The sequence below is a fragment of the Gambusia affinis genome, linkage group LG16, assembly GCF_019740435.1.
Source record: "Gambusia affinis linkage group LG16, SWU_Gaff_1.0, whole genome shotgun sequence".
NCBI classification, from domain to species: domain Eukaryota; kingdom Metazoa; phylum Chordata; class Actinopteri; order Cyprinodontiformes; family Poeciliidae; genus Gambusia; species Gambusia affinis.
Genome location: NC_057883.1, coordinates 7,118,274 through 7,143,491, shown reverse-complemented (window position 1 = coordinate 7,143,491; position 25,218 = coordinate 7,118,274). Strand labels below are relative to the sequence as shown.

Genomic DNA, 25,218 nt, shown 5'->3' with positions numbered 1-25,218 from the left:
ACTCTGCTATAAAATTTTTCATGTTTGTGTGTTCGCCGTCCACAATTATATAATTATGTTTTGTCACATTTCATATCACTCGTAGAAAATATGAACTCCTTGCAAAAGTATTCACATCCCTATAATGTGACAAAAAGTCAGCAGGGTTCTACCCTGTAGCTATGAAGTAAAGGGAAAATCATGCGTGTACTTGTATTGAGCCGCTTTACTGTGGTACCCCCTAGTTCAGGGGTGGGGGAACTACGGCCCCCGGGACACATGGTCTTTTTAATCTGGCCCGCCGAAGATTGGTACAGAATTGCCCAAATCAAATCAAATCAAATCAAATCAAATCAAATCAAATCATAAATATAATCATAGTCATAATCATGACTCATTCATTTGGTCTAGTCCTGTAATGCCTGGCGCTCCACCAGGGGGCGCTTTAGGCGCCGTGATACCATGAATTGACTTTGTGGACTTCTCTGTTACTGCTCTGCTGCTGCTGTGAACTCTGCAACAATGAGTGGGCCAAAGAGGAGAAAAGTTGACAGTGAGTTTCGAGTGTTCAATAAGGAATGGACAACTAAATACCTTTTCACTGAAGTCTGGTCAAAAGCTATATACCTTATCTGTCTAGAAACGTTTGCTGTTTTTAAAGAACACGACGTCAGCCGCCACTTTTCCACCAAGCATGCTAATTATGCTAACAACCAGTCAACACAAGGACGTCTACTGCGTTGAGGTTGGCAGCTAGTTTGCATTTTAGATCAAATTAAATTCATTTATGGAGTTGCCCAGTCAAAGCCTAGACCTAATTTAAATAATAACCCTACATCCGTTTACTTCCACGTCACAGATATTCTCTACTTTGTGTTTTCCTACACGTAAACTCCCACCAAAAGGCATTTAAGTTTGTAATTGTAAAGTAAGAACATGTGGAAAAGTACAAGAAATAAAGCTTTTGCAAAGCACCATAATGTCTGACGAATGGTTTCCAGATCCACAAGTGGCTCTTTGGACCCTCCCTATGCCTCTTAATAACTTTGGCTAAAGAAAAATAAAAAAAGATAACTGATATTTTTTTATTTTATATTCAATAATAAATGTAGCTTTTTAGGTTCGCAGCACTATTTGCTTTGAATGTCCCACAAAGACTGACACTGAAAGAGCCAGTAATATCTTGTTTCTAGATCTGATTTTGACGACGGTGTATCGGGCCTCTGTAGGTAAAAAAGGCACAAAATAAAAAAGAATCTGAGCTCAGAAATTTTGAGATTAACCTCAGACATTTTCTTGCAAAAAAAACAAAAAACAAAAAAAAAACAAGAACATTTCTGAGCTCCAAATGACAAAAATGTGCAAAGTCAAAGATTTTGTTTCAAGTTGTTCCTAGAAAATGACTGAAATTAGTCTAAAATATTCTCAGTTAAGAGGGTTTTTTTGTGAATTATTATTATTATTATTATTATTATTATTATTATTATTATTATTATTATTATTATTATTATTATTATTATTCTTTCATCTCTTCAACATAGATTTTCTCATCATTAGGTTGGAACCTATGTGCTTTTTAAAATTTCTTTATTTTCTGTCCCACCGAACGAAAAGAAAAGATGCATTCCCCTTTTTGCAAAATTTGACCTTTACCTTTATTTTTAATCCAAAATAAAAGGGTTGTTCTTCAAAACCATACAAATTCCCTGCATCTCCTGTGTCTATCTAAAACTCTTAGTCAAAACGCCGCGCAACATTTTGCTGCTCTGAGCCATTTTCATTTGGCTGGCCTGACAGTAAAAGTGGCTCTGCAGGTTGTAAATGTTGCAGACCTCTGATCTAGCAGATCCTCATAGAATAATTTCTTATTATGAATATTATAGAAAACAACAGGCGACTTCCAGCCCTCTGATTTGCAGCGTGCTTTGCATCCCTCCTCTGAGGCAGCTACAAGCTCTGCCTCCTCGCAGGAGGAGACCTGCTGTGGACACGGAGCGCCACCAAGAGCAGCACCAGCCTCCCGAACGCCGCGACACGACGCGAAGCAGCCGCGGGAAACGGGCGGAAACCCGAGCGGCTAAAGACTCCGGGACTGAACGCACGTTTTTCTGACTGGATGGAGAAGCAGGAGAGCATCAAGCCAGGCAAGTGAATTCCAACTCTTTCTGCAGCGCAAGTTAATTTTATTTGAAGTTTTAGTTAAGAATAGCTGGACAGCCGTGCGTCATTTACAATACAACGAGGATTTTTTTTTTTTCAAAGTTTTGAGTGATGTTACAGCTCGTAATATATGATATATAGGATTTGATCAACTAAAACATCACCATGCTCTCTGCCGGGTTCTGATCCAACGCCTGTTTAAACGACAAAAAGTGTTTGGCTTTTTTGGGATTGAATTTAATTCGGTGGATCTCTCCGGGTTCTGCCCGCCCTTCTGTTTGCAGATTTATAAGGAGCGATCTTGGCTCCCGCAGCAGCTCACCCCCCGCAGGGCTCGGCTCTTTTGGCTCGCTCGCCGCTTCCTTAGCAGTGGGTCTGCTGGCAGGAGCAACATCTGAACAGGTAACACAAACACAAGAACACGAGGAGCAAAAAAAGACCAAAAAAACAATCCACCTTTTTTGAAAAGTAGGAACGGTTTTAGGCAGGCTTTCATCCCTGAAGCCGTCAGACGGGCTGCACAGTTTGTGCTCATCAGTCGCTGCGTGTTTGCAAACAGGCTTGTTTGTGTCTCTCTCTCTCTGCAAAGGTCATGAAGCCTCAAGAGGCAGAGCTCGTCTCTGAAATCTCAAAGGTAAATTCCCCGTCACCAGCCGAGCTCGGCGTATTTAAAGAGACGCCAAAATCCTTCCGTCGATTTATTTTACTGGTGGCAGCAGATAAAGCCTCTCCAGTGTGCAAGATCGTTGGATTGTAGCTTCATTTTTATAAGTGAACGGCCACAAAATTCAACGTCTTTTATTGAATAGGGAATTAATTGATTTCTAATTGTTAAGGGGAAGGAAATGAAATTTGTCTTCCAATGTTTTTCTCTAAAAATCTATATTTTTTATAAAGTCAGTTCTTGCCTTTGGCAGCACATCTCAACCCAATTCACACATCTAGGCTGTAATTCTTAGTCTTATTGGGCGGTTTCATAGTCGGATTCAGTTTGAACTTTGACTAGGTCATTCAAACATCAATGCACTTTAATCTAAGACATTTCGTTGTGGTTCTGTCTGTTTGTTTCCTCTTCCTGGTCTATTTCAGTGGCTCTTTTGGACATTCCACATCGACTCTTAGCTTTGACTGAAAACGAAAAGGACCCAGTTAATGTTTTTAAACACAATTCAATATTTCTACAAAGAATGACACTAAAGGGGCGTGCTGTGGTGGCGTAGGGGATAGAGCGACCCACGCCTGGAGGCCCTCAGTCCTCAACGCGGCCGTCGCAGGCTCGATTCCCGGACCCAGCAGACACTTGCCCCATTTCCTGTCAGCCTACTGTCATATAAGAGACACTAGAGCCCACAAAAGATCCCCTGGAGGGAAGAAAAAAAAAAAGACACTAAAAAGTTTTAGATCTGTTTTTCCTTGTCATTAGGTTGGAATTGTAATTATTTTTTCTATGTTCTATAAACTCTCAATAGAAAAATGAAACACTGGTTCTTAAAAAAAATGACAAGAATTTTCTTAAAGAGGGTTGTTGTCTGAAAAAGTTTTCTTTTTTTTTGTCACCTTATAAAAAAAAAAAAAAGAAAAGTCATGTGGTGGTTACTGCTGCAACCAACCATCATGTCTCAACATGGAGATGCCGTGTTTATACTGATGTGGTAGTTTTTGTTTTGTTGCCTTTTTTTTTTTTTTTTTTTTACTTTGGTGTGATGTAAAAATAACCCAAAAAAACATGCATCTTTTTCTTTTCAGTCCAGTTTTATTAACTATTTTACATTTTGTTTTTATTTTTCGTATTAATCCTTTCATGCATAGTGGTCACTACAGTGGACTGCTATCTAAAAGCTATTCTCTTGTGCTTCTTGTGGATTTTTGTGTTATAAATGCACACAGACCACTGAAGTGGACACTAATACATCATAAAATACATTATCCAACTACAGGTTATCAGCTGCAAACGCAAGAAATTATTTTTGTTAAATCCAATATGGCCGACAGACAAAAAAACCTGCCAACCGACCCGGTCCCTACTTCTTCTGTAGACGACTCTTGCAGGTAAAAAGAAATATTGTTACATCAGATAACCCCTAAAGAACAAAACTACTGATGTATTTTTCAAATAACAACTTTGTATATGGAGAAAATTACAACTGGTCACCTAAAAAATTTAATAATAATACAAAATAAATAATATATATATAAAAAAAAATTTTCCTACCTTTTTTTATGCCTTAAGAAAATAAAAAAAAAATGGAAAAAAATCCTGACGGTAATAATTCATGCGTGAAAGGGTTAAAGTCTTATAAAACACGTTGAAAGTTTATGGTTGCAACAGGAAGTGTTTCAGAAAAGATCAAGCCACTGTAGCATCATGTCGTTGTTCACGGTGTGCCTCCCTAGTTACAGTGCATGGTCACAGAGCTGAAGACGGGCTTCACCAGCGCCCTGCTGGAGCTGGGTCAGATCCAGCATGGAGACTCGCACCTGAGGGAGGAGATGGAGGAGAACAGGAGGAGCTGTCAGAAAAAAGCTTTCCGCCTGGAGGCGCTGGTCGAGTCGCTGAGGGTGAGGCGGGACGTCGCCGTCCGTCCAGCGCACGGCAGCAGGGATCAAAGTTTGACTGTGACCGGCCTTTTTGTTTGTTTGTTTTTTTTGGGGGTTTTTTTTTCCTCTCCCACAGGAGGAACTTGGAGTGCTGAGGAGTCAAATTGTGCAGCTGTACGGCAACAGACCCGGGCCGGAGCCGGACGGAAAGAGCCTCACGTCCAAACCAAGAGAAAGGTACAACAGAGAAGAAACCAGAAATGTTTCCTCTGGCTTAGAAGGACGTGAATCCAAACAGGCATTTTGAGCGGGATTGTTGTTGTGCCTAACGTCACACAGAGGTCTGTCAAGACATTTTATAAATTGTTCCAGAAGTTATCGCGATAAACGATGATATTGTCGTCGCGTGACGATTTTTAAATAACATAATAGTAATGGCATAATAATAATGATGCAAAAGCACATTCTGAAACATCAATAAACTTTAAATTCTAGTGAACATTTAGCACATTTTAAATCTCCAAAATAAATAAAAATTAAATGAATTACTCAGTAAACAAAATTATCCTCCAAAAAATATTTTGTCATCTAGTTTTTGGCAGGAAGAAAAAAAAACCCGACAAATTATGCCAAAGGAAGTTACTGAGTTTGTTTTAATTTATTGTGCAATCAATTGATTTATTGATTATTGTGACAGGCCTAATCATATGTCTGTCATATATTGTATATTACATTATTATAAGCATTATATGTGTACACACACATATGCAATGTGTATCCTTAAGACTACCGCTACTAATTGCTATTTAATGTTGTGTTCATTTTATTTACTATTTGCTATCCTTGATTTTTGTTGTGTGCCATCTCATCTCATGGCTTCATAGAGAAGGATTTTAAATTTTTAAATGCTTTCAGATTGGATAAATGCAGCAGGCAGCAAAACGTGTGATATTTTTAATCACTGAAAAATACGTCAGACCAGCTGAGAAATCCTCTCTCCATCTGTCTCCTGTCGCGTTCCAGCGATCCAGCAGAGCCAGCCGGAGACCAGGGGGTTTGCGAGTGTTGTGCTCCTCCACCGGCCCGCCTGTCCCGAGGGAAACTGCTCCTTCACTGCTTCCTGCAGGGTCTGAAGGCCGGGCTGAGCGAAGGAACAGGTCAGCCCTGAGGTTCTGGAATGTTCCGGTCCATTAAGAACAATTGTTTTTGGATTGAAAAGCTTTCTAAATGGGATTCAACCAGAGCCGGGATACATTTGGATTCAGCCCCGAGCAGAATTTTATTTCGGGTCCCACCTTAGCAAACTTCTAAAAAAAAAAAAAAAAAATACATACAAAAAATAGAGACTTCATGCTTATTCATTAGCTTGTTTTCAACATACAAATTAGACTACAGTGGTTTTTGTTGGTAAAGTTACATTCAATTTGTTTTTTTAAATTCTGAGTTATTCAAAAAATTTTTTCTTAATCCTTCAAATTGAGGTCCTTAAAAGGTGAACTACACATTTTTATTTCCAAGTTGTAGTTCATGTGTGAGAAACCAAGCATTCTTGAGCGCCCTCTGCTGGCCAAACATCTTTAAGCAGCCATTCCTGGCAATGGGCGCCTCCGAGTTTCACATGCGGCCTCTGTGCAGACTGGAAGTTCAGCTTCCAAAGTGAATAATCTGAACCATGAATAAAGAAAATGAAATATTCCAACACCAGGAAACCTGAGGACAGACCTCCATGTCTTGTGCAGATGCTCGACATCAGGTGGCCATGCAGCTCCTGCACTCTGAGTGGGAATACGTGTCGACCCTGAACCAGCTGTACGACAAGTACAAAACACCGCCAGCTCACCAGACGACCGTAGAGCCGTAGTGAGTGTCGCCTCGGTTAGAACTGTGTTAAAACTGGAGAGAAAGTTGCCGTTTTGTGTGACTGAGATCATGAAGAGTCCCTCTGTCGTGTGACCCAGTCAGACGTACGTGAGGTTCGTGGAGCAGCTCCTCCAGCGACATGTGCTCTTCAGGAACACCCTGCAGGAGAGGTTATCCGCCGAACACTGGAAATCTCTGGTCGGCGACATCCTGGTGCAGCTCATCGGCCAAAACGACGTGAGACCTTCCCTCTTTTTAAGTCACTTCCAGACATTTCTGTCCGTCGTCGCGGGCGGCGGGTCGGCAGGCTGCTGACTTTGACTTTGGTTGTCCAGACGGCTTTTTCAGACATGTATCTCGGATACACGACGACCTTGGCGTCGTTCCTCTCACTCGAGTTCAACCGGCTGAATCAGGAAGGGAAAAGCCTCCGGACACAGGTAGGTAACATGTGACAATGTGCTGACCTTGCACCTGTACGTCACAACTGGGAGGACATGGTCGCTAATGGCAACTGTCTGGTTGTCCCCACAGAGCGGCCAGATGGAGAGAGACGAAATAAAACTGCTGTCTTTGCTGTTGGCTCCTGTTGCTAGGATTCACAGCTACCTGAGTCACATTCAGGTGAGTTAGTGACAGATCAACACAACACTGTGCTTAAAGGGAAATTAAATATCGCTGTGACTCAAATTCATTCAAGACCATCCAGAGAGTTATTGCAGATGTGGGCATCTCCTGTAGCGGTCTGTGTTACAATGAATTTTTTTAAAAAAAGCCTCTGACTGAAGGTACTCTGCTTTTCTATGAAAATATTACAATGCAAATTCAGAGACGTGTGGCATGCAATTCTGCTCATCCCTCATGAGTCAATACTTTGTGGAAGTGCTGAAAGAAAGGTATCCCCCACAACATGACGCTGCCACCACTGTGTTTTACTTTTGAGAGAGGGGGGGGGGGTGAGTTTGGATTGATGTGTAATTTTAATTTAGCTGGTGTTTTGAAAACAGGCTACAAAGGTTCAGTTCTAGTCTGATATGAGGAGAACGGTCCGCTGTGTCGTCTGTAAAGTGACTTCATCTGACCTTCTTTAAAAAGTGCGTTTCTTAGTGGCAAGACTAGTACAGGATGTTTGTGCCTCCTTAGAGAGTCTTGAAAAGCCTTAAAATGATGTATCTAAGTATTAAGGCCTTAAAAATGCCAAATTCATTTTAAAATCTGTAAGTTAGCTAAACACAAGTCTTAAATTTAGCTGTGGCAGGACTGTTGAATCTCTTATGTAGTTTTGTTCATTGTGGCAGTAATTTGAGGCTTGTTCAGACATCTTTAATGTCTTGAGGCGGTGGGAACTAGCTACTAACAAACCTCTGCTAGCTATTTAGCAGGCTTTTTTGCATCTCTCTTTAGTAAGTGTATCATCACGTGGTTGGACAATATTTGTTTTTGCCACTGCCTCACTTTTGTTCCCAGCCAACGCGAGTCAGCATGATCTCTCAATCATCCCTTATAGTTACAGTTTTTTCCGTCTTAAATTTCCTTCAGGCTGACGTTAAGAAAAGGTCTTAAAAAGTCTTGAATTTGGCTCGCTGAAACCAACAGACCCCCCTGTGTCATCTGCAGTCCACAGATTCTATTCATGAATTTCACTGGATTTTATAAAAGAAAAAAAGTGTAAAATCAAAGTCAGTCCCAGAACTCAGGATACGCGAGTTTGTGGTTGTAATATGAACATGGAAAGGATTTTAGGAAGGTAATGTGCTTACAACGATGCGTAAAACGTCAACTTTTTTACAAACTGACTTAACTTGCAATATTTCCTTGCATTCCCGTTGAAGAACCTGCTCCAGTGGACCGGTAAGGAGCATCCTGACTGCAGCCTGCTGTTGGGGTCTGAGAGAGCTCTGAGGAGCGTCTTGTCCCGCTGCCACGTGATCTTGGAGGAGGATGTTCGATGGGAGGAAGACGAGGAAGCCGGGCAAAGGTGAGGAAGTACAAACCGCAGAGTGATTTGCAGGACAGAAGATATCCAATGTTTTTGTTGAAAGGTTGACATGGTCTGTATTTGGGGCTTTTACGGATGTTTTTTGGGCCATTTCTTTCTACGGTGGAGTGATGATGCGCCATAAAACAAAACTTGGTGCTCGAGCCTGAATTTAGTCTGGAGTTATCCAACATTTAACTTCCAACTGAGACCAAGTAGCTCAGCGGGCGATGTCAAGCTAGCTCCTCTATGGACAGAAACACTTCCAGGCCATGACTGACTGGAGCTTTGGTGATTCCAGGATTGATCTTGAGCCTCTTGACCGATTCCCTTTCATATTAAGTTTTGGTCAGATGGTTGAAACAAGGAGCTACAGCTGGACGTTGAGTCCAAATGCACTTTAAAACTGGATTTGGAGATGACAAATCAAACTCCTCCAGTGGCTTTGAACCTCATTTCATTTGCAACAGTATGGGTTACGAATCAAGGCAGGAATCCAACTCATTTCGGTTCATTCTACCAATTTTTCCCGGATGAATTCTGCATATTTAATCAGATGCTATTCATTCTGTAAGTGTGACCCCGTGTGAATTAGAGAAAGTTTAAACTTTACCACCAGATTCTCATTGTTACAGGGTCGGCAACCCATTTCCATTGTGTTCCTCACGTTTAGTATGCAACAGTCATGTTTTTCCACTCATTAGATTTCACTTTTGAACTTAAATCTTGAAATGTTAGTCATAATTTGACGCTGAGAGATTCGTCCCCCGATGTGAACAGCGCCCCCTGTGATGCTGCAGCCGCTGCGTCCTCTGGAAGCTGCTGCACCAGGAGCCAGCAGATAAGAGCGGAGTCCAGCTCTGCTGCTCAGAGGTACGTAGACCTCGGCGAGCTCCGAGATCTCGACGATTCAAATTGCCGTGGGAAAAGTGGGAAAAGTGGGATTTCCCTGCTGAAAGTATTTATTTATTTTTTGTCTCAGAGACGTCCAGCCGGCTGCTCCCCTCACCAACGGGGTGGATGGCGGTCACTCCATGCGCCTGGAGTGCTGGTCCTGCAGCCCGGTGAGGAGGAAGAGCTTCCTGAGAGACCGGGCCGCCCTGCGGCGTCCCGTCTGCCCCTGCGGTCACGCGTGCTGCTCTCTGCTCGCTCCGGACGCCGCAGGATGGGGAGAAAACAGCGACTCGGGTCAGGGCACCTTCAGCCAGCCCACGGTGAAATCCACCAACGACCCGGAGACGACGCACGCAAACAGCGAGACGGACGACACCTCCGCCTTTGACTACTCCTCCGTAACCTCCTGCAGCCCGGATGGCACCCTGCGGAGGGAGGTGATGGACACCAACAGCGGGGAGGACGAGGAGGACGAGGAGGAGGAGGAGGACAGCCAGGTGCCCGTGCTGCTGAAGCCCTCATTCAGCCAGGAGCAGCCGGCGCCGGCGGGGGAAACCAGAGGCAGAACTGTGTGTGTGAGGTGGCAGATTCCCAGATTCACCCCTCACCCTCCTGTCAGGAGCCCCGCAGGGCCGTATGTGGACGGACCGACGCCTTGCCTCATCAGCTCCTTTGGGAAGAGATTGGTCAGCCTGAGGAAAGGGTCGCCTCCTCCACATCTGAAAAGTGCCTTCAGGCCCATCTGGGACGATCCATCCAAGCAGGTACTTCACCATTTTTGCTTGTTTGGATCCAACTTCTGCGTTGCTAACGGACTTTTAGCTGAAGAATGTTTTCATTTTCATGTCTTGATCCTCAATTAGAGTTCTGGACTCGGTCACTCTAAGAGACGAGTATGCTGTGACCAAAATCACTCCACTGTTGGCTCTGTTTTGTGCGTCTGACACATAAAATCTCAAGAAATTACGTTATGGTTATAACGTGACAAAATTCAGAGAATTCTGGGTATATTAATAATATTTTTGCACTTTATCTAAAAAAAAAAAAATCCCCACAGCTGGGAATGAAAGGAGGCCATTGGAGTGGATTTTAACTATGTAAAAACATTGAAGCTCAACACCTTGATCCTCAGGATCCACCATCCTGCTCCTCTTAGATGTTTCCCTGCTTCTCCACATGTAATGAAATTGAATGGTCTCTTCTGCTGAACGTTATGCCAAGCTGATCGTGTTACTTAGGTGTGTTAGAGCAGGTGCATTTCAAAAACGTGATGGACAGCAAGACCCGAGGACTGGGAATACTTTAAGGAACATCCTGGGACGGGGAAAACATGCATGTTAGTTTATTTGGTTTTCCTAAATTGGACTTGGGTATGAGAGAGTGTGCGTGTGTGTGTGTGCGTGTGTGTGTGTGTGTGTGTGTGTGTGTGTGTGTGTGTGTGAGAACCAGGTTCTTATATCCTTGTAGGGACCTTTGTCTGTCTACAATGTGGGGTTGTGGGGACATTTTCTTGGTCTCCATGAGGGAAACGGTGTTTTTGAGTTAGAGGAATGTGATGTTAGGTTGTAGAAAATGAATAGAAGTCGATATAAAGCCCCCACAAGATACAGAAACATGACTGTGTGTGTGTTTGTGTAACGCGTGGCCTTGTTTTTGATACCGTGTAAAGGACCATTTTCCTAACAAATACTAGTTAGTGAGGAGCGACTGCAGTTGAAATGTTGGTTTTGGGTTAGTTAAGTTTTAAGTTTTGAATTGAGTTGAGGGTTTTTATCGTAAGGGTTCAAATAAATGATAAATGAACAGAAGTCAATGCAATATTCGTGAAAATAGAATGATGTGTGTGTGTGTGTTTGTGTGTGTGTGTGCGGTACACACCCCTAAACCCAATCCCCAACGCCCCTCGATGCAAGAAGTAAGAGATTGTGTTGAGTTTGGCTCCCCCGTGTGGCCAAAAGATATAACCGCAAACAAAATCAGATTAGTTTTGAAGAATCGGTGCTTTTATGAAACGATTTAAAAAAAAAGGAAAACGTATTCTTTTTTTAAAACGATGCATTGGCTTCACATGGAAGGTGAACTGCTGTCATCATGGCCTTCGATCTTACAAATCAAAAAAATAAAATAAAATAAAATAAATTACTGATTGTATTTGAACTTTTGTTTCATCATTACGTCAACACGCTTTGATCTGATCTAGAACACAAGAATACGTTTTTTTCTGACGCTCTTCCTCTGTTCCTTTAAATGTGAACGACCGTCTGGATCAGGCCGATTCCGCTCCAGAGAGGGACAACAGACCTGCTGGGTTCATTCCAGCTCCAGCGAGGAACAACTTCCAGGCTTTCGCTCCCAGCAGGGAAAACCTGAGGTAACCTCAGCAGTAAACGATGCATTGGCTTCACATGGAAGGTGAACTGCTGTCATCATGGCCTTCGATCTTACAGATCAAAAAATAAATAAATAAATTACTGATTGTAGTTGAACTTTTGTTTCATCATGCAAAGGTGTGTGCACTTCTTAATGTCAAATCTCTCTAACAAGCAAGATATACAAGTAATTTATGCTAACACATTAACGTTAAAATAAATTGTAGATTGCCAACATGCGCCTCATCCATCATTCTGGGTGGAGAGTTTTTCTATTTGTCCAGATAAAGTGGTCAATTTTTATTAAAAAAAAAAAATATATATATATATATATATATATTCTCAGTTGGTTTTCTGGATCTGACCTTATTTTTTAACGCTTCACACCTTGTACGTACAGATGAAGCCACAACAATCATTTGGTTTTAAGTTGTTTGTTGTATCGTCGTTCCGTCCAGGAAGAGAAACGCTTCAAATTTACCATCAAGAGAGTGAAGCTACCCAGTGTTTCTCAATTCCGGTCCTCAGGCCCCCTGCCCTGCATGTTTTAGGTGTTTCCCTTCTGCCACACACCTGGATTGAATGTGTGGGTGATTAACAGGCTTCTGCAGCACTTGATGGTCATGCAATCATTTGAATCAGCTGTTCTGGAATAGAGGCACACCTAAAACATGCAGAGCAGTGGGGGGGGCCGAGGACCGGAATTGAGAAACACTGAGCTACACCAACCTTTTTGTCCTCAGGCCTGCGCTTGCTCAGCAGCGAGGGAGCTGTGGACCAGCCGTGGACGGGGGGGGCCTGTGGGACAGCGAGGACAGCGAGGGACCCTGCAGCACAGTTTAACTTTTTACCAAAAAATAAAAAATTGAAAAGCAAAACATCTAGATGCTCTTCATTTGAATAAATCCATTTGATTTGTTTTGTGTGCGACAAAAAACTTGCTGGTCTGCCTCTGTGGTTGAACGGATCCCCGGGGTCACAAGGCATAACACTTATTAGTGTTTTATTATCAGCTAATAACTCTAAATTAAGTCCCTTATTTTTTTATCTGTTTTTCTAGCGAGACGCCTAGTCTGACAGGGTAAGAAAGAGAAATAACCAGCCACTCTGGAGGAGCTGCAGAGAGCCGCAGCTGAACGGTGAACTCAACCTTTAAGGAAGAGCTGGAAGAAAAAAAAAAGCAGCTTATTAAACAGGAAATCACAGGAAGTTCAGACAAAACTGAACATGTGCTCTCCCTGGTGAAACACGGTGTTGGCAGCATCATGGTCTGGAGATTATTTTGGTAGCGCCTTATCTGAAGGTGTGTGCATAACACTGACATAAACATGACGGAGTTCCTTATGAATGTTTACAACTGTTGTCATGAAGCGTCATTCGGCAAATAATCACATTATTGATGCCAAGTTGACAATTTTCATGCAAACTTTAATAGAAGGTTGCATTAAAAGTGTCAATGTTTACCGAATTCACTTCATGACAACATTCATGAAGACTTATTCATAACAGGCGTTATGTTTCTGTCGGTCTTATGCACACGCCTTCAAATAGTGTTTGAGTTTTTTTCCCCCACCAGCAGTGATGGGGATGGAAATAAATAAATACACAGGAGATCTGGAAGGAAATCTGCCAAGACTTGATGACTGGTCTTTCCTTTCCATTTCTCTGAACTGCTTTGCTTTGGCCTACGATAGGAAACAAGAAAACCTGACAAAATGTCAATAACTTCATAGTTCCAGCTCGTAAAAGGAAGTTGCATTTGCTTGCACGAAAGAAACAAATGAGAGATAAGTGGTTCAGTACAAAATAAGACTGGGTGATTTATTAATCTCATCAAGATCATTAATACAAAGCAGTTAAAAGGCCACATACCATCAAACAAACTGATTGCTGGATCAAGCTGTTACAGTGCCATCAACAGAGAACTTAATAGTCGTGAGAGGGGCGGTTTGAAACGACGACGACAAAAAGAAACCTTGGTAAGATCAACCCCATCAATACTGACATGGGAGACTCAGACGGGGAAAACAGAGACATTAAAGTGTTCTCACATGAAACCAGAATGAAAATCCTCCCAAACACCGCCATGCAAGACTAGTTTGAAAAACTCCATCATCCTCCTCCTCCTCCTACCTGAACTCAAAAGTGAATGATAAATTTCTATATATATATATATATATATATATATATATATATATATATATATATATTTTTTTTTTTAAGGAGTTGTTTGCGGCGACTAGACGCCGACCGAGCGTTCGGGTGAGACGGAAAATGTCATAAAAGTAAAGAAAAGAAACAAACTGAGGTGGTGGACTTGTGTCTTTCCTGGCCTGATCTGTTGCCCAGGGTCACTGCATTTACAAACATTCCTGTGACAACTGTGGCTCTTAAACAGTACAGCCTAAAGTGCACAAAGTGTGTTACTCCCAAAAAAAAAAAAAAAAACACACACACACAAAAACAACAACAAAAACAAACACTCCCCAATTCTTTACTATGCGCCAAAACTTGTGACTTGTATATATTCTCCATTGCAACTTTAATACTACTCCAACCTCTGTTTGATGAGCGCAGGCATCAAGACGTCTTGGAAAGGGAGATTAAAAGGCAGTTAGTAGGATGTACAGAGTGAAGCGTCGTCTGTGTAAGTGCTTGGCGTATTAAACTGGATCGTTTCCGTTGCTTTAAAGCACTAGAGGAGGTCGGGGGCGAAAATTAATGGCTTTTCCTGGGAAATAATCGCAGTGGCTGAACTGGAGATTGTCTGCAAATTAGAAACAGTGACTTCTTGTTTCTTTAAATTTTATTTTATTTTACTTTAAGCCCACTGTAGCAGCGTTGGATTCTTAAGAAAAAGACAGAAAAAAGGGTGGATGATGGTACGTTAAGACGGAGGGAGGAGGGAAAGGATTTTCACTCTATACAAATGACTCAGTTAGTGTATACATGTTATATATACACACACAGCATCAACAAACGTACAATTTTTTTTTTTATAGTGTATAGCTTTTGTTCTAAACATTACATAGGCAACTTTTTTTTTTCTTTTTTTTTCCTTTTTCCATTTTGAAGCGTTTTATTTCCGTGAAGTAGAAAACGAACTCAAAAGGCACATCCGAGCGCGAGGCGTGGATCGTTTCAGTCTGTCCGAATCGAAACCAAATGTTTCAAGCCAGAAGACGGAAAAAAAAAAAAAAAAAAAAAAAAAAAAAAAATGAGGAAGAAGTTGGGTTAAAAAAAGGTCCTTTTTTTTGTTTTAGTTTTTTGTGGGTTTCAGGCATCAGGAGCAGCTGCTGGGGGGAGAGAGAGAGAGAACAGGAGGAGGAGGAGGAAGAGGAGAAAAAGGAGGGTGGAAGGCTGAGCCACCCTCCTTCCTAAGGCTTTGGTGGGAGAAAAGCTTCCAGTGCAAAAAGTTTCAACACAAATGAAGAAGCTGGAGTTGAGGGCAGGAGGAGCACAGTGTCGGGCCGCAGCGCCACGTCCGGGTGGAGGAGGCGTCAGAATGAGCTCCGTCCAACCCAAACCCGCTGACTTTGCCCAACGCTTTGTGCAAACAGAGTGTTCTTGGCTCAGCTGTCGTGTCCGTCTGGGCCAATAGGTCTGGGGTCAGAGGTCACCGCTGTTGGATTTTTCTTCTTTTCTTTCTTTTTTTTTTTTTAAGAAAAGAAAAAGAAAGGCAACTTTTTTCTTTTTTTTTGTGGCTGCGGAGAGGCTTTTAGGAAAGCGACCTCCAAAAAAAAATAAAACAAAACAAATAAAAGACAGTTTGCTACTTTACAGTCACAGTGTACAGCTTGAGATACAAAGTGAGGGAGGGGTGGGGGGGGATTCAGCTCTTTGTAGTGTTTCGTTTAGTGTTTAGAATCGCTTTAAAAACAAAAAGGAAATCCCTTTTCCCCCTGCATAAAATAAGACTTTGGCAACTGTCTTCAGTTAGTAGGAAAGAAACAAACAAACAAACAAACAAAACACAAAAGCGAAGCGGATCAGCCCCCGTCCCCGACAGGAAGGGCTTCGGACGATCTCTCAGGTTGTGGAGCTCTGAGCTGCGGAGGGGATGCGGACCGACGTCAATGCCCAAAACGAAGCGGAGAAAGAAGCGCGATTGAGGCTATGGAGTCTGAGGAGCCGCGGGGGTAAAGGCGCTCCTAACATGGCCGTCCCTGCGCCTCGCAGACGCTGGCCGGTTGTTTGCTAGCTGGCACGGCGGTGTGTGTTTCGTCGTTGGCACAGAGGGTTTGCGGAGGAGGCGGAGCTACTGATCCCCTGAGCGGACGAGGCAGGTGTGGCGGGATTGTTGCGGAGCAGCTCCTGTTCTTTTCAGATCAGCGGCTCTTGAGTTATTCCGGTGACTCACGGGGGGCGGAGCCTCGCTCACTGGCTGCCGTCGGTGTTCTCCACCAATGGGAGGCCCTGCAGCGGCGGTTGCAGAGCGTCCCGCTTATACGTCTTTGGTGGGAGCTTGGGGAGCTGCGGGACGGGGTTGTGGCGCGGGGGCACGGGCGGGGCGGCGGTGGGGAGTGGGCAGAGGCTGTTCTGGCTGGCGCTGAGGGGGCAGCCCCGCCGGGGGACGCGCGGCGACGGCGTGCTGGGCGGCGTGTTGGGCGAGCCGGGCGTACTGTTCAGGTCCCAGTTGTAGCGGGCCACGCCCGGGCCGGGCGACGGCTGCGGGTAGTTGATGAAGATCTCCGGAGGCCGCAGGGGCACCGGCGGGGGCGTGTCGGGGAGCGGGTCCCGGGGCGGCGGAGGCGGCGGGCTGGGCAGGGGTCCGTCGTAGTGGGGGCCGTTGTAGAGCGGAGACCGGTGCTGGTTCCTCGGCAGAGGGGGGAGCCGCGGAGGGATGGCAGGGGGGCTGTCGCACACGGAGCCCTGCTGACACACACACACACACACACACACACACACAAGGGTCAGAAAATCACCAAGACAACGCGTCATTTAATTATATTTATCGCCCCTTTCATGATACCACAAAATAAAATCAGGTGTTTCTATTTTCCAGATCAGGGTTTCAGCAGCTTTGAGGTTTTTTTTATAGTCTAGTTTTATTTTGTTGTGACTTTTTGTTCGTCTTATTCAGTTTATTATTATTCAGTCTTATTTATTTTTGAATACAGTAGTTTTTGTTAGTATTAGTTTTTAGAGTGTGTTTGCTATTTTTTATTACTTATTATTAGTCAAATATTGCTTAGATCTTATTAGTTATAGCAGTAGGTTTTCGTAGCTGCAGGATTTAAAAAGTATTGTGATCATGTACACACTGATTGGACAATGAATACTTAACAGAGGATGCTATTTTCTAAAGATGTATTTGATTATTGTTGATCAGCTGAATGTCATTGACGTTTGTTAGAAAAGCTAATAAATAGATTCAAAAAGACCAGTAGAGATCACACTTCCACTAATCCAACAATAGTGCAGCTGATCTTTAGTTTAGTGCTTTAGAACAACTTCTAACTTTGACCATGTTTGGCACATTTAGCTTCCCCTAAATTAATTTTCCCAGGTAAGTTCTAAAGAGCTAATTTACTGGCTGTAAACTTTCAGCTGGATGAAGCTCGAAATCTTTCGAGACGTTTTGGTTATCGATTATTCAAGTAACGATTATATCCACGTTTTTATTTTGAAGTGGGCAGAGGTCACTGTTGATGCCCACGTACCCTTTTCCTTCCTCATTTTTTAGTAGAATCTGAGCTACAGTTGAGTAAACAAACACATGACAGTTTAAGGATGTTCATTTGCTGAAACCTTTAGAAACCTGGATCATTTCCTCTCAGTATTTATTTTGTCTGGATAAAATATTCTCGTACAGGACAATTAAATTTATTGATTATGTGAAAAACATGCAAAACCTTAAGAGGCATTAAATCTGAATTAAGAAACGATGAGCTTTTTTTTTTTAGACAACCTCCTCATCCGTCACATTCCTCTGACGTGTCTGATAATCTGTTCAAACGGATCTACTTTTTGGTTTTATTCAAAGAGGAAAAACAAGTTCTCTCGTTTTTCTCTCTAGTAGAGAACTTTGTAAGTTTCAAACGTGTGATAAAAGGTTTCCTGTTTTTTCCACCTCCTCTCTTGCACTTTTCAACAGTCAATTGTCACGTTTTCGTTCTTTCATTTCTTACTTTGGCTTCGGACACGGTGTCTTTCCTTCGAGGCGGTAAAGGAGGCGGCTTGGGTTCCTCTCCGAGCTGGTGGAGGCTGCCGCAGGAGACGGACTGTAACTCTGCAAACGACAAAAACGGACAGGAATTAAAAAAAAAACACAGACATGGAGAAGAAAAAGAAAAAGCAGGAAAACTCTTGAGAATTAAAAACCGATCACTCACTTGAAGGGTTCAGCGGACAGGGGAACATAGAGCCTGAAAAATTCAAACACAAAGAAGAGTTTAAGTGATCTAAATCTACACACACACACATTTCTTTTCAGAAATGAAACTCACTGCCGTAGGAGCTGTTGAGGTCGTGGTCGAAGACCGGGCCGAGATCCGAGGAGGCCGACGGCGGCGGGGTGGGCGTGTTCGGAGAGGTGGGCACCGAGGCGGAAGACGGCGGGTCCTGGTCGTTCTCAGCGATGCTGCGGAAGGTGATCTTATGCTGCAGGTCCCGCTCCAGGGCCACCGGGTGGCCCTTCAGGGTGCCAGAGGTAGACGTTCGCACGGGTCGGAGCCCGGGGGACTTCAGGGAGTACGTGGTCTTCCTGGGCTGGAGACAGAGAATCATAAACTGAAGGGAAAACAAAAACACACACACACACAGAAACTGGCAGGAGGCTTTAAATAACGTAGAAGAAGTTACGGCGTGCCACGTTTTTAATCCAGAACGTTTGAACGCGGTTCCTCTACCGACTTCTGATTCAGCGTGGATAAGAGCAGAGACGCACCAATCTGATACCAATATCTGTGCCGGTGACAACGGCTCCATGAGGGCAGATCTAATCAGTCTAACTCTATGCTCCGTCATGCTTTAGTATTTATTTCACATTACATTTAAAACTCCTGGTGACACTTTCTGAAGCATTTGGAACAAGATTTTTGTGCCAGTTTGTTTTTACACGTTCAAACAAAAACGACTGTTTCAGTTTCTTTGTTTTTTTTTTATTTCACATCGGCTGTTTTACTCCTAACTGCACCGACTTTGACAAATTAAAGTTATTTCGACATGTTTGACCAAACTTGTGAAGCTTCAGCAAGTTAAGTGTGCTGGCAAATAAATGTGTAATTTAGATCTGCGTACAAAAAAAAAGAAGAAGAAAAAAAAAAAAAAAGAGAGGCATTTTTAAATGCCTGTTCTGCATCGGAGCGTCTCGGCTGATACTAAACCTCAGATATCTGTGAAAAAAGAATCATCTTAAAGAAATCAAATCAAATCTTCAAGAACTCTTTGAAGAATCTGAATTAATGAGTCGCAGCATCATGTAATTTCCCTTTGGGATCAACAAAGTACTTTTGAATTTGAATCGTCTAAAATCAAAACAATTATTCATGGCAGACGTAGGACATCATTACCAACTTGTTTCCTCTGACCGGATGTAAGAAAAACATTTTGGACCGGCCTAGTCAAAGTCCTGACTTGAATCAGACAAACAATCTGAGGAAGGAGCTAAACATTAGGGTGATGTCCAGGAGGCTTTCCCACCTAGAACAATGTGATGTTATAAGATTTTTTTTATTTTTGAACTAATAACTGGGAACAACATAAATAATTTTCAACATGTCATTTTTTAACTAAGATACAGGTGAGGACTGTTGTCATTTTTTAAAACTTAACACTCCTTTAACATTGTTTTCTTGTAGGGTGGATTTCAGAAAGCACCGATTAGGAGCAGCTTCCTGTTAACTAACTCAAACTTACAGGAGACATGAATCCCTGATCAGCAAACATTTCTTAAACCCACTCAGTCAATCTGCCTCTAACAACAGAGAAAACGTTACTTAAAGATTTGACGGGGTTTTCGTTTTAAAAACAAAACAAAAAAAGCCAGAATTTTAATTAGTGATTTTAGTGAAACTAAATCCCAGAAGGATGAAACCTGCACACTGAAACCCTTAGAAAGGCCTGAACACTGAGAGCTACACACCACCAGTGTGACCAGAGTTCCTGAATCAGGAGACTTAATCGTCCAGGTGAGACGTTACACAGCGGAAAGCTTCACGTTTTCGCAACAGGATCACTTACGAATCGCGCCGGCTGCCTGGCGTTCCGGGGCTCAATTTCCAGAGACTTTTTGAACAGGTAGTCTGAAAACTCCTTCTCACTCATGTTCTCCATCGGATTCAGGTTCTCAAAGTACTTCTGCGCAACACAGGACGCACAGATTTTAGACGTTCAGGTACGAGAAGCATAAAGAAAGAAGAGAAACCACATTCAAAGACAACGGGGGTCCTCACCCGGATGTCCTGCTCCAGCTTCAGGCAGTAGGGCTGGTTCTGGTACTGCTGGATCTCTCCGGTTATTTCGGCCACTTTCCGTCGCTTGCTGAAGTTGATCAGGTCTTTGCCGTGACGCCGCAGGAAGTCCGGGTTGCCTTCCTCCGTCTTCAGGATGTTGGTTAAATAAATGCCTGAGGAAGAAGACAAGTTGGTTAGCGGAGAGTAAAAAGGTCAAACTTTTAACATTTCTAAATATCCCCAAAAGTCTAAACTTTAGAATAAATTAAGAAATGAGAGGGTGAGTTTGGTAGTTACTTTGTGCAGGACTTACCAAAGAAAGGCACACAGGGTGGGTTTATTGACTTTAGTTTAGCCAAATACTTCTTAAAATGATCCTGGCTCAGTTCCACCGCTTCTTCCAAGATTTTCTTTTTCCTTTCTGGTATTGCCTGCAAAGTACAAAAACACAGGAGTCACAAGTCATATTAGCTTTAAAAGTAGCACAAAAAAAAACCCAACATACTTTTTTCTTTAAATTGCTTGGTTTTATGTGAATGTTTTCTGGAGGGGAGGCCCAACATGAGACCAAGAAAACAGGAAACGGCGAAATACGACTTGTGATCGGTTAAATTTCCAAAGTCATTCAGGTGAGAAAATTTCAATCACAGATTTTCTGCAACTTGACCATAAAATCTCCCCAAATACTTTGACATATGTGACGGTAATGCGACATAATATCAGGTCTAACGAGAGTGAATACTAAGCTAAGTGTGCTAAATGTTTTCTCTTATCAAAATCAGATTCGTTTTTGCCTTTAAAGCTAAAATGACCAATTGGAGGTTAGGTAATTTTATTTATCTAGCACATTTCCAGCAACAAGCCAATTCAAAGTGCTTTATGTGAATCTAGAAGGAAATTCAAAGGAAAGAGCAAAAAAGAGAAGGAAAAAAAAACTAAAGTAGGCATAAAACTAAATGTTGATCTACAGTTTATAAACTAAATGTTCCTGTTCTGGGTTGCTAAGCAGAAAAAGAATAGGTCCTCTGGAGTGAAGTATATAAATTAGATGAAGTATTCCCAACACTGCAGCTCACAGTCACCATAAATTTTACTAGGCAATAAATCGTCCCAGTAAGTATCGCGATGGACGATGATATCGTTCAGTTTCTTCACCATTTTCTAGTAACGTATTGATAAAAGGCATGATGATGCAAGTTCACCCTTACCTAAACTTTACTTTTGCAAAGAAAACTTTACCCTAGAAATGGAAGATATTTAAATTTTCCAAAATAAAACGCAACTAGAAACGGGAATCATCGAGCTCATTTTAAATTCACCGTGCGATCAATCAACTGCAATAAATTTGGTCACGATCTGATGCGGCAGAAATCGGATCGATGCGACTCGCCTCGAAGGTGTGGTCCAACCTGTAGACCGGGACAGAGTTGATGGCGCTGACCACCTCCAGCACGCCGTTGAAGTTGTTGAGCTCCTGGAAAACCTGCAGGATCTCGATGACGCGCGACAACACGGCGACCCTTTCCTCGTGGTTCATCATCTCCACGATGCACCTGCAGCACAAATATTTATTCACGAAGCCCCGAATGATGTGGGAATGAAAAGAAGAAGAAGAAGAAGAAGAAAAAGAAAGCTGGGCTCACTTCTCGAACCACAGCGTGAGGTTGGTGGTGTGGCGGATCATGCGCAGCAGGTTTGGAGAGTTCTTCTCTCTGTCCTCTTTGGTCCAGACGCTGCCCACCAGTTCTGACGGCCGCACGGCTCTGCGCATCAAGCGTTCTCGTTACAACACGAAAGCCTTCTCTTCTCAACCTTCTTTTTCTCCGCTCGTGTCGGTATCTTACCTGTAGAGCTCAGACTCGATCAGAGTGAGCTGCCGGGCGATCTCTATGGGGTGAAGGGTCATGAGTTCAAAGTTCTCAATCTGTCCGGCTTTGCAGATGTGCCACTCGAAGGGAGGAGGCGAGCTCTCAAAGGTGATGTTGTGACTGACGCCGTTCGACTGGATTTGAAGCTTCCGCCTGATCACCTTGTTTATAGACTCCACCCACTTTCTCATAGACTTGCCTTAAAAAAACAACAACAAAACTTTTATTACAAAACACTAATGTAAAAAAACAAAAAACAACTTTACAGGTTATGTGTTAATCTACGTAAAAATCCAAATAAATCTCCAAATAATCCTAAATGTATGTCAACTGCGTTGTTGGAACATAAAAATACACAAGTAACTATTTCTATTTCCTTACTGTAGGATTTGCAAATTCACACCGAAAGCTTGTCTGAAAAAACAATTTAAACAAAAACAAAAAAAAAGGTAATTTATTTTTGTTTCTTTAGTGGCCATAATTCTCTTCTGCATTCATTTTTTTATTAAGCATAAAAAAAAGTTTCATATTTTGTTAAATTCAGGGGATTAGTGTAGAAATCGGGACGTGGAGGTCGTGACCTTCGACTTGTGGGGAATCTGGAACGTAGAAGAAAAGCTGGGTGACAATTAGCTGCAACGTAAAATCCTCTGCAACGAAAACGAGCTTCTGCTCAAAACCCCACTTGGTTTTTCACATCGCATCACTTTCCCATTGTGACGACACAAAAACTCTCCACGCCGCTGCAAAGCGAGAGCATCAAGACTTTGAGGATCATCACTTTGTACCGTTTTTTGTTTTTTGTTACTGCAGGTGAAACCAACTCAAGCTTTTGCAGAAAATCTAAACTTTTGGTTTGTATATAAATGTTAAATGGATGATTTTTTAAAAATTGTTTATTTTTTTGCACTGACCTCGGAGTTGCAGTTTTTTGGTGATGTATTCCTCCAGCTGAACTCTCAGGTCTGGGTTGTTCTCAAAGTCGTAGAAATGATGTTCGACCCACTGGCGAAAAACGTTGAGGACCCTGTGGAGAGTCACAAAGTCACAACATCAAACTTCACGCTTTTAAAAACGTAACTTATAAATGACGTTTTGCTGCTCCAACAGGCACTTTAATGAAGACAAATTCTAAAAACATGTCAAGGAACCTCATTATTAAAACCCTTAGATAATCTTTTGTTTTGTTTTTTAAATAGTGAGCTAAAACACACACAAAACGAAGAAATGTTTTGCCTTTAAGTCTAATCTAAAGAAATATTCTCACTTTACTGGATTATCTTACTTTATAACTGGTGTTTTTAATATTTAATTGAGCTCCAGCAGAGTATGAAAATGATTTTACCATCTTGACTGCTGAGGCATAATATTTACATCTGAACAGCTCCTGTCGTCTCTTTCGTTCTGTGACACTAAGAAGCTTTCGGGTTTCAATGCTGCTCAGTAGATTAACGTAAACTCTCTTAATCCTTTTGAGCACATAAACTCAACTTTATCAGCAAAGTCATTTTGTGACTCGCTGAGAATATCTGGGCTCTTAATTTGAAAGAGTGAGGAAGCTACAGAGCAGCAGGAAACAAAGACAGTTTCCTTTGTTGCCCTGTGAAAAGCCAGAAAACGAAAGAAACTAAACTAAATACAGTACCAAAAGTTTGGGATTTTAATCTGCGACAACTGACTCATAAAGTTGCCCAGCTGAATGGACATTTTCGCCTCGCGTTACATTTTTATGAAAACATTTCTTCGTGCCACGCGGATTAAACGTAACGGCGTCCTGAACTGATCAAATCTTCCCGGGCAGGTTTATTCAGGGAGCCGTTCAAATCCGAGTGAGCGTTTATTTTTCTTTCCAAATGGATTTTTAATCGCTGGAATAAATGGCATTCAGAGCTTCCCACGTTCCCGGGGAAACACTGGGCCAGATGAGAACGACCTGTACTTGGACGACGGCGCTACCTGAGCTGGACCGGCTGCACATACTCCCTCCGGAACCGCTGGAGTTCGGCCGTCGTTGGCGGATCGCCGTTCCAGATAGCCACTTCGTCGTCGCCGTTCCCCGACTCGGGGATATTAATCCTGGGAAAATATTGTGACATTTAGGACAGGAAGCAGGGAAACTGTAACATCTGGACTGAAGAGCTTTTGGTTTTTTACAACCACAAACTTCAATGTAGATGGAAAAAAGCAGGAATACGTATGGAGCGGTGGTTGCATTTTATCGGATTGATCACAACTGGGGCTGAAACGATTAATTGTGTCGAATCGATTATTGAAATAATCGTTGACTGAAGCACTGATTCAAAAAAGTAATTTAGCAAAAAGAACAACCAACCTAGAGTTGTAATTGGGTCAAAACTGTTCAAAATATATTTACATTTTGCCTTCAAGATGAAAAAGCATATTTGTGTTTAAATATGTTCTACCCAGAACTCTTCAAGTGGCAGTTTTGGTTTTACCTGCTTCAAATTATGTAAAAAAAAAAACTATTAAGCTATTGAATCATTAACCAGTTAATCAAAAACTCATCATGTTATTAGTATTGATGTTAAGTCAAGCAGAAATGGCTGGACTTTTCACATGTTGACGCTAAAAGTATTATTTTTTTTCTTAGCTGCAGATTCATGTTTAGTCGCGTTTGCTAAAGGAATCATCTGTTTTTGCATTTTAGGCAACAAAATGTTTATTTTCTTACCTATTTGCATCTTTTACTGTATTTCTAATATTGCATAAAGAAAACTTAAGTGGTTAAATGAAAAATCTTCAGAATGTGTCAGACGTCTTATCCAATTAATCAATTAATCATCGGAATAATCAAATATTAAAATAATAGTTGGGTGGAGCTCTAATCGCAGCCCAAAAATAAAATTCATTAAAGATTGTAATGTAACAACATTTTCAGGAATGAAAATGGTGGTGTAAAAAGACCGCAGCAGTCGAAAGTGTGTGTGTGTGTGTGTGTGTGTGTTTGCTGTATTTTTGCCATAGTAAACTGTACCTGTCTATAAGAAGGGTGAGCAGCTCCTGTGGTTTGCAGAACGATCGGTAAGTGGTGAGAAATGTGCGCACAAAGTTGGGATCTAAAACAAATCCAGTAGAAATATCATAATATGAAATAATAGAAATATAATAGAGACAACAGAATAGAGTTTGTTTGCTCGGTGAACGGCCTGCAGCAG

The 25,218-nt window shown here is 42.2% G+C and overlaps 2 protein-coding genes across 5 annotated transcripts in view; one reads left to right on the top strand and one right to left on the bottom strand.

The window, feature by feature from the left end:
* Nucleotides 1–446: 446 nt before the first annotated feature.
* On the top strand, nt 447–12,656 carry LOC122845950. Of its 3 annotated transcripts, none has more exons than XM_044142533.1 (16): nt 447–532; nt 1,863–2,123; nt 2,424–2,541; nt 2,729–2,773; nt 4,534–4,698; nt 4,814–4,914; nt 5,701–5,834; nt 6,417–6,537; nt 6,636–6,774; nt 6,873–6,977; nt 7,072–7,161; nt 8,370–8,515; nt 9,296–9,388; nt 9,498–10,173; nt 11,680–11,780; nt 12,522–12,656. In XM_044142533.1, exons 4-16 carry the CDS (start codon nt 2,732–2,734, stop codon nt 12,619–12,621), a joined length of 2,013 nt encoding a protein of 670 aa, XP_043998468.1. In that variant the 5' UTR covers nt 447–532; nt 1,863–2,123; nt 2,424–2,541; nt 2,729–2,731; the 3' UTR covers nt 12,622–12,656. The 3 variants fall into 3 exon arrangements, with proteins under 3 accessions (XP_043998468.1, XP_043998469.1, XP_043998470.1); XM_044142534.1 differs by having other exon boundaries at nt 449–532; nt 1,899–2,123; XM_044142535.1 differs by lacking the exons at nt 447–532; nt 1,863–2,123 and having other exon boundaries at nt 2,427–2,541; nt 3,229–4,698.
* Nucleotides 12,657–13,573: 917 nt separating this feature from the next.
* Nucleotides 13,574–25,218, bottom strand: part of sos2 (son of sevenless homolog 2 (Drosophila)) — a 53,112-nt gene continuing 41,467 nt past the window's right edge. Inside the window, exons 11-23 of one of the 2 annotated variants that reach the window (XM_044142518.1) lie at nt 25,038–25,119; nt 23,999–24,118; nt 22,957–23,069; nt 22,019–22,241; nt 21,818–21,937; nt 21,565–21,727; nt 20,488–20,605; nt 20,175–20,347; nt 19,963–20,079; nt 18,228–18,489; nt 18,114–18,146; nt 17,910–18,010; nt 13,574–16,653 (exon numbers count right to left, since the gene is read on the bottom strand). In XM_044142518.1, coding sequence (XP_043998453.1) covers nt 16,156–16,653; nt 17,910–18,010; nt 18,114–18,146; nt 18,228–18,489; nt 19,963–20,079; nt 20,175–20,347; nt 20,488–20,605; nt 21,565–21,727; nt 21,818–21,937; nt 22,019–22,241; nt 22,957–23,069; nt 23,999–24,118; nt 25,038–25,119 — 2,123 coding nt within the window. In that variant the 3' untranslated portion in view covers nt 13,574–16,155. The remainder of the gene's footprint in view (nt 16,654–17,909; nt 18,011–18,113; nt 18,147–18,227; nt 18,490–19,962; nt 20,080–20,174; nt 20,348–20,487; nt 20,606–21,564; nt 21,728–21,817; nt 21,938–22,018; nt 22,242–22,956; nt 23,070–23,998; nt 24,119–25,037; nt 25,120–25,218) is intronic. The other variant, XM_044142519.1, reaches the window with a different exon arrangement.